Raw genomic sequence first — 15,026 nt, 5'->3', positions numbered from 1 at the left:
ATCCTTGCGGCGGATAAGACCTATGCGCTTCTCTTTTCAAACCCTTGCGGCGGGTTAGACCTAAAAAGTGTTTTCTCACCCTCAGTCGTCTTTTGCTGGTTGTTCAGGTCATCTGGCTGGACCCCAACGTCGTGGACCAGGCCCGGCCTGGATACGAATTTACGCCCAGGGCTTTCACCTCTACCTGGAGAGGGCTGTCGACAGACTTCGGTTCTGGCTTTCCCACGACGTCAGGATGCAGCAATCAGACCTTATTGGAGTCACAGAAACGTGTCTGGTGTTTCCATCTCTAGGCTCGAAGGACCAATTTAAATGACAGGGGATTTCTTTAAATCACGCTGCCGTTCTTCAGCTGAGACGTCTGAGTTAGAAAACACACAAACACTGCAGTTCCATTTTTACTCGCGAGGGCAGCCATGGACGCACGACCTGCGAACCGCGACTGTCTGCGACCTTTATTTATACAAGATTGTCTGTATGTGTGTGTGTGTTGTGTGTGTGTGTGTATGTGTGTGTGTTACATAGATAACATCACTTCAGTAGCGGGACTTCCCCTTTTCTACATCTGTATGTTCTCGTAAAAGCGCTGAGCTTGGTTTTCTTCTACATCTAAAAGTTCAGAACAACAGGATGCGATTAGTATCTGCAGAAGTTTAGCACACAGGTTTCTAGGCAAAAGGTCGTGTATAAATATGCTTAACTGATAAATATAAAGAATACATTTCATGTAACTGATCAAAACATAATTATCTTCTAACATGAACATTTACCCAAACCTAATCTAAAATATTACTGCAAATGTAAAAACTGTCATGACTGAAGAAAACCCAATGCTATGGTAATAAAAAGATAACACACATTTGGCCCTATATTAAACCTTAGATATTCACATAATTATTATGTTATTATAGGGATATTGTTATTATTGTAAACTACTAAATCATAAGAGATCACACACTCTCTGAACAGTAAAGAAAATCATTGAACAAATGCAACAAGAATAATTGTTTCAGTTTGACCTTGTAAACAGAAGCTGGCAAAACACTGTGGAGGTGTGAAGACTTCAGTCAAAACTTATGATTTTCTTCAGCAGATGGAGTTTCTGTGTTTTAAAATATCGTCACTTAGTAAAAGTGAAGAGTCACTGACTCTACTGCTGGCCACCCTGGGGCTCCATGCTCAGGGTGAGACTCTCTGTGGAAACTTTGCTTCAGCTTGCAGCCAGGTTCACCACAATGCTGTTCTGCTATGATGGAGAAACTCAGAAACAAACAGTCTGTGCAGGTCCTCAGTCATCCAGATCATGGTAGTGTAAGGAGCTTAGAAAGAAACTAACTGGACTTCTTTAAGTTTCTTGAAGATGTTTCACCTCTCATCCGAGAACCTTCTTCAGGTCTAAAAGACGCACAGTTAAAATCATCTTTGTTAAAATTGTGTCTAAAATGTTTTTTTCTGCTTAATCTGTTTCACTTTTTTCACTGGTGGAAATAAAACTTGTGTTCTTTATGAAGATGCCATGAATGATTTATTTAATCAGGAATCACTGAGAGGAAAATATGATGTTATGATGAAGACAGCTGTCCTTCATGATTTCGCTGCAGTAAGGAAGAGCATCCTGCTGTACAAATGAACCTGAGGAAAGATCTAGAGATGTGCAGAATGGAAGTGCTGTCAGAGAGCTGACCGATGGAATCAGAATCTATTTATAGAACGAAGGTTTACTGTATGAAAATAATAAAAGAAAACAATAATAAGAGAGACAACTCTATATACTATCATGTTCCCCACATCTTTATCTGACCAAAAATATCAAGATCGAGAGTTGTTAAAGAAAATGAGAAAATCATTGGACATTAACATTGTACCTCAGCTTTGTTCACCATAATTACCTCCACCTAATATAATATAAACTGGCATACAGATGAAGACACTTCAGAAAGCTCAGTGATCAGCAATTTGACATTAACTGCTGATTTGTGTTTCTCATGCACACAATCATAAACGGGAAATACAAAGAAAAACAACATTATAAAACAAACAAACACACAAAGTCATTCAATGTGTGTGTCAGTCAGATCATTTCCATAGAGAGGCACTTTGCATCAGCAGCACCATGCTCCAGTGCTCTGGGAGAGTTTATAGTCCTGAGAGTTGAACACTGGATGACTGACAGCTGTCCTTCATCACAACAGAAGCCACAGAAATCCTCCTCATCAAAAACATGACTTTGATCTGCGTCCTCATCTGGACTCTCCTCTGCTGCTGCTTCACAGGTAAAGTCCAGAGAATCAAACTCCTCTCCTCTATCAACATCTGTCCCTCTGAAATGAAGCCCACAAAAAGCTGCTTTATGTTTTTGTCTCTGTATCCTCAGAGTCTAAACCTCAGGTCCCAGTGACTCAGCCTGGAGCAATAAGCTCTGCTGTGGGAGGATCTGTGAGCATTAAATGTACAACTGGACAGAATGTTTGGAGCTCCAACCATTTAGCCTGGTACCAACAGAAAGATGGAGGAGTTCCCAAACTGCTCATTTATCAGTCTAGCACTCGAGCATCTGGGATTCCAGCTCGTTTTACAGGCAGTGGATCAAACTCTGACTTCACTCTGACCATCAGTGGAGTCCAGGCTGAAGATGCAGCAGTTTATTACTGTAAAGGTGAATTTGATCTCAGCTACTGGGAGTTCTTCACACAGTGAAAAACCATCATACAAAAACCTCCCTCAGTCAGACTGAACAGAAACTGCAGTAACTTTCAGCTGCAGCAGAGACTGACACAGTTCAATGAGCACACACACAATTTCATGAAGGGACTGAATTTTTCATCACAAAACTTAAAAATAAAAAGTTCACTCTTAAATGATTATTATGGTGGAAACTTCTTTCTACCCATTCAAAACTCAGGAAATCTCAAACTGACACAGTTGTTACTGTGAATCTTTGAGAAGTTAGAAGATGCTTGATCAAGAACTTTGACCTCAGCTTCATAATGGATCACAGAACACACTGTCTTTAAATAAAAGAAACAAATCTCAACACTCAGTCACCCTGAAGCTCAACGATTTCTGAAGATTATTAAAATGATTCGTTTTAAGAAAACAAACGCTGCTCTCAGTCAGTTCAGTGTCAGCGTGGTTCTCCAGGTGTCCTTTTAACAAATAAATCTAATTTTAAAGGGAAAAGGAAATAATTTCTTTCCTGAAATCGAATCAGTTTAAAGTAAAATATACAGTTTTACATTCAGCTCTTATGAGACCAGAGTTTTATGTTTTTCTCATCTTCATGTTCAGACAACAAACATTTGAAAGTGAGGCCTTTAGCCTGCATGTTAGCAGCTTTCAGCCAATCAGAGCAGAGCCTTCAGTTTTCAGGCCCCTCTTCTGTGGAACCAGCTTCCAGTTTGGATTCAGGAGACAGACACTATCTCTGCTTTTAGGCTTCAAACTTTCCTTTTTGCTAAAGCATATAGTTAGGGTTGGATCAGGCTGCTGGGGGATTCCCACCTTTACTCCCTTTTCACTAACTATGTGTTTATACACCTCTCTGTATTTAATCATTAGTTATTATTAATCTCTGTCTCTTTTCCACAGTCTGTTTTTTCTTGTATTTATATCTATATTTATAAATTACATACTTAGTAATGTTTTATAAATGATGAATTTAGAACTTACTAATATCTTACAAATGTTCACTAGTGTGTCGATATTATAAAGTGTTACAAATACATTGATGTTAGATCTGTGTCTTCTGTTTTGTTGTTCATTATGTTTCTGAATAATTATCAGCTTTTCTCAGGAGCAGAAATCAAAACTATTTCTCTCCACTAGATGTCACGAATTCTTTCATTATTCAGTCTCACTGAGGGAAACTTTGTAAGCTCAGGACAGCTGCAGCTGACTGACTCTGTGTGTTTGCATATGTGTCCTGCCTCTCTGCTCACAGCTGTTAAGAGGCCAGTGTTGATCAGTGGCTGTCCAGGCCTTTCAGAGCCACTCACACACCAGCAGCACAATGATGATGTCACTGACTCTACTGCTGGCCACCCTGGGGCTCCTTGTTCAGGGTGAGACTCTCTGTGAAAACTTTGCTTCAGCATGCAGCCAGGTTCACCACAATGATGTTCTGCTATGATGGAGAAACTCTGAAACCAGCAGTACTGACCTTCTTCCATCTGTTCTCCATGTTAAAGAAATGATCCTCTAATGTTTGATCATCTCAATAACTTTTCTCCTCTTGTTCATGTTTTCAGGTTCATCAGGAGAACAAGTGCTGACTCAGTCTCCTGGATCTCAGTCTGTTGTTCTTGGACAGACTGTCTCTGTCAGATGTAAAGCCAGTTCAAGTGTTGGCAGCTGCCTCAACTGGTACCTTCAAAAGGACGGAGAATCTCCCAAACTCTTAATTTATTCTGCTAGCAACCGTCAGTCTGGAGTTTCTGATCGTTTCAGTGGACGTGGATCTGGGACTGACTTCACTCTGACTATCAGCAGAGTTCAGGCTGAAGATGCAGGAGTTTATTACTGTCAGCAGTGTAACAGCTTCCCGTTCACACAGTGATACAACGCTGTACAAAAACCTCACACATCTGGAGAGGAACTGAGAATAAAGATCATCTGAACTGTCAGCTGCTGAGAAACACACATTATTTTATGTTGATAAAATATTTTTATATTTTGTTATAATATTTTTTATATAAATGTTAATATCATCAGTTGTAACATTTTCATTATTTTTTATTATTTTAATTTTTAAGCAAGAAGTTCTTTGTGTACAAATAAATATTTATTGCTACAATTAATTATCCGCAAAACAGAATATCGATACGAGGAACGACTGAAAGCAATCATTTAAATATTTTATCTTTGAATTATGAAAGTTAGAAACAATTTTCTCAAAGTCAAAACACTAATGACTAATTCATCCTGCTTTAAGTTCTACAGAAACACAAATATTTATGATTATCATGTAACCATCTTTAAAGGAAAAACTTCAGGCAAGTGTTTTAGGTGTTTTATATTATATCTTTACTACATTTTACCACATTTGAATATAATTTAGCAATACATATTGACAGTTATAAGTATTTCCACTAACACAGCTGATTTGAAGAGTAGATACTTTTATTTTAAATTATTGTTAGCATTACTGTCAATTAAAATGGGATCATAGTAATTCACTGTTAGACAACAAGAGATACAGACTGTTTTCTCTCTGGTCCTGTTTTTGGTAAAGTTCTCCATGCAAATGATACCATGTACTTTAATTATGTCACTGAATCTTTTTATTAATATATTTTTAATGTGATGATCAGAATCAAATGCAGGACAAAGAACTGCTTCAGGATGAGAAATTATGGAGAGCAGCTGGTTCATCAGCTGCTGACGTGACCCAAACAGCTCGACTGACGTGGACATAAGAACACATTCAACCTTTTTACTACACCTGATTAACAATCTGCCCTGTTGGAACTTTTCATGGTTTTCTTCCTACTTTTGCTTTTGTCTGTCCTTTAGGGAGGAACTACATCCCCTTTATTAAAAGCTTTATTAAAAGAACAGCAGCAGCTTTGTGGCATCTCATCTCATCCTCTCATTCTTTGAGCCATAAATTTAGGGACTGGAAGAGGATCAGATGTTCACATTTTAAAGTGTTCACCGTTCTTAATAGCTAGGTTTCATTTGACGTAGACGTGACGTCGACGTAAAGCGCGAAATTTGACTGGCGGTCGGAAGTGAAAAAGATAAGTGCAAAATCACAGACAGACAGTAAGCAAAATGCCTATGTCCTGTTGTGTTTACGGATGCTCCAGTAGGTCGACCAGAGAAACCGATAAACGGTATTTTAGGGTACCAAAAATAGCCCAACGAAGAGGAGAAAAATGGAAAATTCTAACCGAAAAACGTAGGAAAAAATGGATTTTAAATTTACGTTTACAGTCGGGAGGAGCAGAGTCTGCCAATGCCCGTGTCTGCAGCGACCACTTCGTCAGAGGTAATGTTATGTTTGCAAACGAACTTATTAGCATTAGGTTGTCGTTAAATTCTCGTTTACTTAGTGCTTTTAAGTTAGTAGTCTAATATTGACTTGATTGGGACTATAGGCTGCCCAAGTGCTTTGGATGACGAAGAGTCGGAGGACTGGGCTCCGACGGTCAATCTCGGCTACGAACGAAAACCCAGATCGGAATCAGTTCTCAAACGAGAGAAAAGAATGAAGCTTAAGGCAGAACAGCATCGATGTGCAGAGGCGATTTTGGATATGCAACAGACGGCTGAGAGCCCGGATTTGAGCCTAGTGACAGTGGAGAACCCCGAACTGCAGCTTCCAGCTGAGAATCCACAACCAGAAGACTTCAGTGTGAATGAGACATTCACTTATCCAGGTAAGATATTGTGCTGAGATGTAAAACAAACAAGAATCATGTCAAAGAGAAAAAGATGCCATTATCTGTAATGATTATGGTCCAAGTTACATATTACATATTTGTGATTTTTTAATCACAGAGTAAATCCATACCATTTTATTCAGAAAAAAAGAAAAAGTGGCACTTATTACCGTCAGGCACACACCACAGGTTTTTGTACACTGCTATGGTTCTTATATTGCCAGATTCCAGACAGTCTCCTTTCACAGATAAGTAAAGATATCCGTAATGTAAGGTTTCTGTGGTGAGAAACATATAAATATATTTTTTGTTTAGACGCAACATGTTTTTTTGTTGATTAAAAAAAATAATTACATTAAATTAACATAGTGAATTAAACACATTACACCAGATTCTAATAGCCCACTAAAAAACTCCTACAGTGAAAATGAGTAAAAATTGAGGTTGCCTCTATTATGCTGATTATGCTCCCCCACTGTTATATTGCAGGCTGTGCGGCTGCTGGATGCCAGACAGAGCTGACGATGGATGACATCGAGAAGATGGAGGATGTTTTGAGACAGAACACAGCAGAGCTGGTTGATCTTCGGAGCAAGGCTGTGGACACACAGTTCAGCCAGGAGGCTTTTGAAAAAAATGAAGACAAGACAAAGTTCTACACAGGGCTCCCCAACTTCTTAGTTTTAATTCAGATTTTTGAACTGTGCGAGCCCTATATCACCTCGGGACCTATGTCTTTGTTGTCCAAATTTGAACAATTCATACTAGTTTTGCTGAGGCTGAGACTAAATCTGCCCCTGAAAGATTTAGCTTTCAGGTTCAATATTTCTCTGTCCACTGCTTCTAGAGTTTGGCATAAAGTAATTGACATACTTCATAAAAGGTTAGAGTTCCTAATTGAGTGGCCAGAGCGACATGTTCTTCAAGCTACGATGCCACTGAGTTTCAGACAGGCATTTGGATGTAAAGTGGCTGTGATTGTTGATTGCTTTGAAGTCTTTATTGAGAGACCATCTAATCTTCTTGCACAAGCTCAAACTTGGTCCAACTACAAGCACCATCACACTGTAAAATTTTTGATTGGTGTTGCCCCCCAAGGCTACGTCACTTACATATCTTCTGCCTGGGGAGGGAGAGTTAGCGATAAGCAGATCACAATAGAGAGTGGCCTCCTAAAGAACTTGTTACCTGGAGATATTGTCCTTGCAGATCGTGGGTTCAATATTGGCGATAATGTGGGGTTTTACTGTGCTTCACTACAGACACCGGCATTCACTAAAGGGAGAAAACAGCTGTCAGCCTATGAAGTGGCAGAGACAAGGAAAATAGCCAATTTGCGTATCCATGTTGAGCGAGTCATAGGTTTAGTCAGGAGGAAATATCACATTCTGCAGAGCAGGGCTATGCCAATAGAGAACATGTCCACAAAGCCAGGTGAGACACATGCATTGATCGACAAGATTGGGGTAATTTGTTGTGCCTTATCAAATCTCTCCGAGTCTGTTGTCCCACTGGAGTAAGGGGGGTGGATGGTAATCAATCAGTTAAAAAAAATTAAATGTCTTGTCACTGTCACGGCTCACAGAAGGGGGTGGAGAGGAAGAGTAGTGTCCAGTATCTGCTGCTTGGCTCTGGTGATAAGTAGAACAGGGTAGAGTAATAGTAGTACCTAAGTCCTGACTCCTGATTAGTCTGTAAATGTTTTCAAATGAAATATTTTTCTCCAACTGTCATATTGTGCTGGCAGTTTGTACAGTATTATACTGTGAGATGGATTGCAATCTATTTTGTTTATTTGTTTAAAAGTCTAATCTTGTAAATAAACCACCAATGTATTATTATGCTGCCTCAATAGCATTTAATCATTGTGTAGTGTTACACAACACTTAAATGACACAATTAAATGTACAATAAAATTAAATGACAATTTGTGCTCTAATGCTACGTCAGAGCAAATACAATAGCCAGAACTCATAATGACTACCATCAGGTCATAACAATATTCAAAATGTCATTATGTTGTCGTCCTTTTATCACATTACACATGTATGTTTGTAACTTGCTGTCCCAGTATTTCTGGGAGTATACTGTTTCTAAAAAAACACTCAACTTTAGGAATCGCATCATCCCAAAACTCAAGGTCAGGCAAAATCCTTTCAACAAATATGTCATTGCGGTTCCACACAACAAAGTCACAGTACTCTGCATTTGCAATGTGAAGCTGTGCCTGAATTTGGTAATAGTAGTCATGAGTTGGGTCCAGTGTGACATTATCCCCGTCACTGATGAGGCAGAAGCCCTTCTCCCCAGCACGCATGCGCAGGTTGACCGCATCTTTCTGAGAGTGTGGGCACTAAAATCACAGTGATGAGAACAACAATCAAGATTTATCTGATGAAACAGTGAAGAAGCAAAGATGATGGGTGTGGTCTGTGTTATCATAATCTCTCATTGCCCAAAACAAATGTCTATTTGAGACAGACAATAAAGCCTCATCTTATCTTAATTGAACAATCGATTAGAAATTAGAAAAGGTATTTCCTGCATTTTTACTCAGTTCACTGATTCTTATGGAAAGATGTCACACCTATGGCCTTGACTACAACAGAGTCAATACCTTAATCTCGCAGATGCCAGTTCCATGACAGTCACAAGTGACTATCCCATCAGGGGAGGACCCCATGTATGGCCACCTGGGGTTCAGCCAGAGACCGCTGTCCATACATGAGAAGCCTGCATGCTCCTGGCTCATAAGCTTCTCATATGCTCCTCTGGCTTGTGCTTCATGTTTGCATCCATAACTATAAACAGTACACATGCCAAACATGAAAAGGAAATTATTACTTAGTATTGGATGTGTAAAACAGTAAAGTGATGTATTATACAATATGCCATTACCCTAAACTATACTTAGTTCTTACCCTGTATAACCCTAGCCGTATAAGCCTATAACTAACCTCCATCTTCATAACACTTTTTTAGTTACAGTTATGGACAGTTTCATACCCCAAATCTTAACTCTGCCTTACCCTACATCAAACCCTAAATACCTTGTAGCAGCTGTGGTGAACCTATATGCCTCTGGATAGCATATGGCCTTGATCAAGCTCTTTGATGGTTGCTGGGGGTTGGTCTTAAGAACTTGTTTCAGCTTAGAGGCAGTTACGCGTCCAGCTCTTTGCCTAAACCAAATACTGCTTGCACTCTGACTTCGAGTCGCCCTCTCTACAGCCTGGACTTGGGACAGGGTGAGCTCTTCAAGCTGGAAGTCCAGGCATAGCTCTTCAAGGTCTTTGGGGGGGAGCTGCAGTGTCTCTGGTGTTCTGTACTCAGGCACAGTTTTAGGAAGCATGCTAGACTGGGGGACAAATTCTTTGTGGTAAGGTTCCCTAGACATCAGTGCTGCACTCCTTGGACAGTTTTTGCTTAAACTCTCAAAAAACCTACAGTATGTCTCTGAATCTCTCTGCACTCTTGGGCATGGAAGTGATTTCCCAACCTTTTGTGTACTTGTGCAGCCATCAATGGAACACTCAAGCTTTCGTTTTTTTGACTTTGCTGAAGAGAAGTCAATCAGAGTTACTGGGCAAGCAGGAATCTGGAAAAATTAAGCCAAAGAAGATCATTAAAATTTAAAAAGCTCTTTTCCAAAACGCTATATATTCGTTTCCAAAAATATTCGAAATTGAACAGTGATGGCAGTGGAGTGAGTATGTGTGTTTTAGGCTGGGTATAGTGGTTGGTTGGCAGTGAAGTGTGTGTGTGTATGTTGGGTGGGGATGGAGGTGCCATGTGCTGGGTATAAAAGGAGTGGAAAGTAAGCAGTTCCATGTTGATGAAAATGTGGTGTGAGGAGTTGTGAGTATTGAGGAATGCATGAGAAATGTGAATATATAAAGTGCTGCAGTCAGGTGTGTGTGTGCGCAGAAAACAAGTGCTAGGGTGTTGAGGCATGCATGAGAAGGGTGTGATATACAGTATACGGTTCTGCAGTCATGGTTATGTTAGTCATGAAAAAGGAAATGGCTTTTAAATGCTGTTATAGCGTTTTGGAATAGAACTCTTCATTTATTAAAGTACTGCCTTTTGTCTGACCCCTCACCTGCAACCTGCCCGGCTTGATTAGATCTACCAGGAGCTTGAAGCCCCCGCCGGTATAGCCTACAGGGTCATTGAGGCACTCAAGCTTCCCCACCACGACAAGGTAGCAGTATAGGGGAAGATATTTTATCCTACTGTCACATGAAGTCCCAATATAACATTCTTTATCCTTCATTTTGCTTTTTGGCTTACCTTTTTAACATGAGATGGCATCAGCCACTTGCACTGCTCTGATGTGCATGTCGCTCTCATTTTCACCCCAGCTTCAACTGCAAAAAGAACAGCTCCAACGTGCGAGCATGATTCTGATAGTCTGGAAATAGAGCACATAATCTTTTTAACATGAAATGCAATATTTATAGTACATTTTGATGATGCATAGCTTACTAATACTAATGTGCAATGGCACTTTATTTGAAGTAACATGTTTATTCATTAACTCTTTCTCAACAGCCTATAGAGAAATCATTATCTAGGTGATGACATGACTGAATAGTTCTACCCTCTATCTGAAAAATGCATCTGAGTGTCATGAGGGATCTAAGGCAATCACACAAATTCTTAGCTGATGAATTCTTAGCTAAAAGAAAACACTCTCTCCCCACTACTACTGAAGTACACCTGCAAAATGCTAGCAGTGCCCTATGCGTATGTGTGTGTGTGTGTGTGTGTGTGTTCTCATTGCAATAACATCCTACTTAATTAGGCTACTAACCCTGCCATACAATTGCAATGAGCTGCAATCACTTCTCCATCCTCCTTTGCAATTACCCAAGTCTTCAGAGGTGTCTCGTTAGACCTCTGGGAATGGTTTACCTTGAAACAAACAACTGTCACTCTAACGAAGTCCTAAGGATGTGGCATGTTTGTTGACGTTAAAGCCGCTACCGCTAACTGTTAGCGTGTTTAAGATAAAGCAATATAAGAACAAACACTCACCCTTGCAAACACCAAACTGTATCCATCACGGAGACGTTTTGTTCCAAGGTTGTGGACCCACCCGCTGACAAAAAAATTGTACGCCTCCAGACTCTTGAAAGCTTTCATTTGCTGCCTAGTGTAGTAAGAAGTCTGGAGGACCAAGTAGTTGGTGATATCCACAGCCTCGATAGTAGGCAAATCCTTTACTTCTGTGGTGTATTCGGACATTTTCAAAGAATACGGATCACGTCCGATATATTTTTTTAACTATCTGTTTATATCTCTCCCGAGAAACGGGGTCTAAAGTTGCGCAATAGCTGCTCTCCTGACTCTCCACAGTGTCCTCCATGTTTACTTCCGCCCTCCACTCAAAAATCGCGCTGCCTCCGCACGTCATCAGAACCACGTGACCGCAACCCAACTATTCAAAGAGCATATTTGTGTCACGGGTTGCAATGCAAGCCGTGTGAGAATGATTTAGGACCCAGGAAGCGGCAGCTCTGGTGCAAGTGAGTTTAATAATAAAAGAAAATACAAACAGCAAGGGCGCGGGTGAACGTGAAACAGGAAAACCTAAACTGGGCAAAACTAACAAAACAAACCAGAAACAAAGATGCAGGGAGGCACAGGAAAACACACGGGAAAACGGACGGAGAGAAACAGAAACATGACTTAAATACACTCAGAGAAACACAGGGAGATTACACACAGGTGGGGGACACACCTGGGAGAGATTAACATGACGAGACAAGGGAGGCATTTGAAAACACTCACATAAGACGCAGACCTTCACAATAAAACAGGAACTTACACATGCAAGGACACAGACTAAGAAACGCAGACTAGACACAGGAATACACGGGCAGAAAAGAATAAACACTAAACTGATGAAGAACAGAACCAAAATCACAATAATAGAAAACACAAAACGCTGGGTCAAAAGGACCCAGGATCATGACAGTACCCCCCCCCCCCCCCCCCCCCCCCCTCCCTCAAGGGCTGGCTCCAGACAGCCCAACACAAGAAAAAAAAAATAAAAATGTCCAAAAACAGAAAACAACCCGACCAGGGCAGGCAGTGGGGGTCCAGGAAGGAGGGCTCGAAGCAAAACAAAACAGGAGCACCAAGAGGGTCAAAAAACAAAACAGTCCAAAACCAAAAAACAACAACAAAAGAAACACACCGGAGCCCAAGAAAACAGAGTCCAAAACAGAACAGTTCAGGGGGCCGGCCAGGGGACCGACAGCACAGGAGCCCGAACAGTTCAGGGGGCCGACCGTGCGGAAGGCAACGGCGGCGACGACACCACCGGTCCGGGGGACGGCCGTGCGGAAGGCAACGGCGGCGACTCAGGCGAAGGGGGTCTGGGAGCCGCCCACGACGGCGATGGCGCCCGACCAACAGCCTGGAAAGTGGCCGGTTAACTGCAGACCCAGACGAGGCAGGACCAGGCGACGCTGAAGGCGAAGACACAGAGGCTGGACCAGGCGATGCAGAGGCAGAAGCAAAGGCTGCTGCAGGCGAGGATGATGAGTCTGAAGCTGGACCAGACGAGGGTGAAGACTCGGAAGCTGGACCAGACGAGGGTGAAGACTCGGAAGCTGGACCAGACGAGGGTGAAGACTCGGAAGCTGGACCAGACGAGGGTGAAGACTCGGAAGCTGGACCAGACGAAGGTGATGCCGCTGCAGGCGGCGGCGTGGAAGCCGGAGGCGGTGGCGCTGCAGGTGGCGGTGCTGCAGGCGGCGGCGCTGCAGGCGGCGGCGTGGAAGCCGGAGGCGGTGGCGCTGCCGGCTGGACGGATCCCTCGGACCCTCCAGCGATGACAGGAGACAAAGGCCGGAGCAGTCCCTCGGACCCTCCAGCGACGACAGGAGACAAAGGCCGGAGCAGTCCCTCGGACCCTCCAGCGACGACAGGAGACAAAGGCCGGAGCGGTCCCTCGGACCGGCCAAAACAAAGCCAACAGGCACGGAGTCCTCTGGCAGACACAAAGGCAACTGGCGCTGCACTGAGCACTGGCTCTGCCCAGGCAACGCTGACATGGTGCAGTTCTCAGGGGGCTGCTTAAACTTCAGGGGTCCAGAATCAGCTGGGGACTGAGACCTAGCCTCTGGGGAAGCCCTGGAGTGGCAAACTGTGCCAACAGCGGCTAAACCATGAAAAGCACCCTGAGTAGAAATTAGATTACCTCCCTGCATGGAGTGAATGAGTGAAACTGGTGACACAGGAGCCTGAGCTACGGGTAGCGGTGACACTGGAGACTGAGCTACGGGTGACACTGGAGACTGAGCTGACGGTGGCTGCTGGTCAGCTAACTGAGCGGACGGTGGCTGCTGGTCAGCTAACTGAGCGGACGGTGGCTGCTGGTCAGCTAACTGAGCGGACGGTGGCTGCTGGTCAGCTAACTGAGCGGACGGTGGCTGCTGGGCAGCTACTGAGCGGACGGTGGCTGCTGGTCAGCTAACTGAGCGGACGGTGGCTGCTGGTCAGCTAACTGAGCGGACGGTGGCTGCTGGGCAGCTAACTGAGCGGACGGTGGCTGCTGGGCAGCTAACTGAGCTGAACGTGGCTGCTGGGCAGCTAACTGAGCTGAACGTGGCTGCTGGGCAGCTAACTGAGCTGAACGTGGCTGTGCAGGCGATAAGTGGTTCGTATTACTATCCACCGCACAAAACACAGCTCCTGAATGAACAGTCACATGGTCCGAAAAAGAAACAGAGTCCTCACTCACCACAGCTGGCGATTTAGAAATCCGAACGTCCGGCTGTGGGGTGGCACGCCGGCGGCGCGATCGTCGTTTCCTCCCCGCAGACGGCTCCAACGGGCCGGGCAAAACCACATCTGGCGGGTCGGGCAGCGAGGCAGTAGTGGCTGAGAGAAGGTGTGGTGTGTTGTGGAGAAAGGCCTGCATGGTCGGGGGAAGCGATTCCAGTAGCCATGGCAAGCCGGAAAAGAGCCGTTGTAGCCGGCTTTCAAAACCGCGGCGAAGCTCTTTCGGAGGGTTCTCCAGCCACAGCCCGAGGAGAATCTCCACATTATAACTGATGTCGTCTTGGAACTCCTCGGATGGATTGAATGCCGCAGGGTCCATGTTGGCTGGTTCGTACTGTCACGGGTTGCAATGCAAGCCGTGTGAGAACGATTTAGGACCCAGGAAGCGGCAGCTCTGGTGCAAGTGAGTTTAATAATAAAAGAAAATACAAACAGCAAGGGCGCGGGTGAACGTGAAACAGGAAAACCTAAACTGGGCAAAACAAACCAGAAACAAAGATGCAGGGAGGCACAGGAAAACACACGGGAAAACGGACGGAGAGAAGCAGAAAGACCGAGGGGAATAACACAGACGAACCAGCAACTACTAAGACAGAAGACATGACTTAAATACACTCAGAGAAACACAGGGAGATTACACACAGGTGGGGGACACAGCTGGGAGAGATTAACGTGACGAGACAAGGGAGGAAACTGAAAACACTCACATAAGACGCAGACCTTCACAATAAAACAGGAACTTACACATGCAAGGACACAGACTAAGAAACGCAGACTAGACACAGCAATACACAGGCAGAAAAGAATAAACACTAAACTGATGAAGAACAGAACCAAAATCACAAT

The 15,026-nt window shown here is 43.3% G+C and overlaps 1 gene segment (V, D, J or C); it reads left to right on the top strand.

Annotated features, from left to right (window-relative positions):
* The first annotated feature begins 3,961 nt into the window (after positions 1–3,961).
* LOC134619769 (immunoglobulin kappa variable 2-30-like) lies at positions 3,962–4,631 on the top strand. The segment is given in 2 exon segments: positions 3,962–4,061; positions 4,248–4,631. Coding segments are annotated over 2 exon segments (360 nt in total).
* The last annotated feature ends 10,395 nt before the right edge of the window (positions 4,632–15,026 follow it).

This window comes from Pelmatolapia mariae, linkage group LG22, assembly GCF_036321145.2.
Source record: "Pelmatolapia mariae isolate MD_Pm_ZW linkage group LG22, Pm_UMD_F_2, whole genome shotgun sequence".
Lineage (NCBI taxonomy): Eukaryota > Metazoa > Chordata > Actinopteri > Cichliformes > Cichlidae > Pelmatolapia > Pelmatolapia mariae.
The sequence above is the reverse complement of the archived record's forward strand: the minus strand, read 5'-3'. Positions and strand labels throughout refer to the sequence as shown.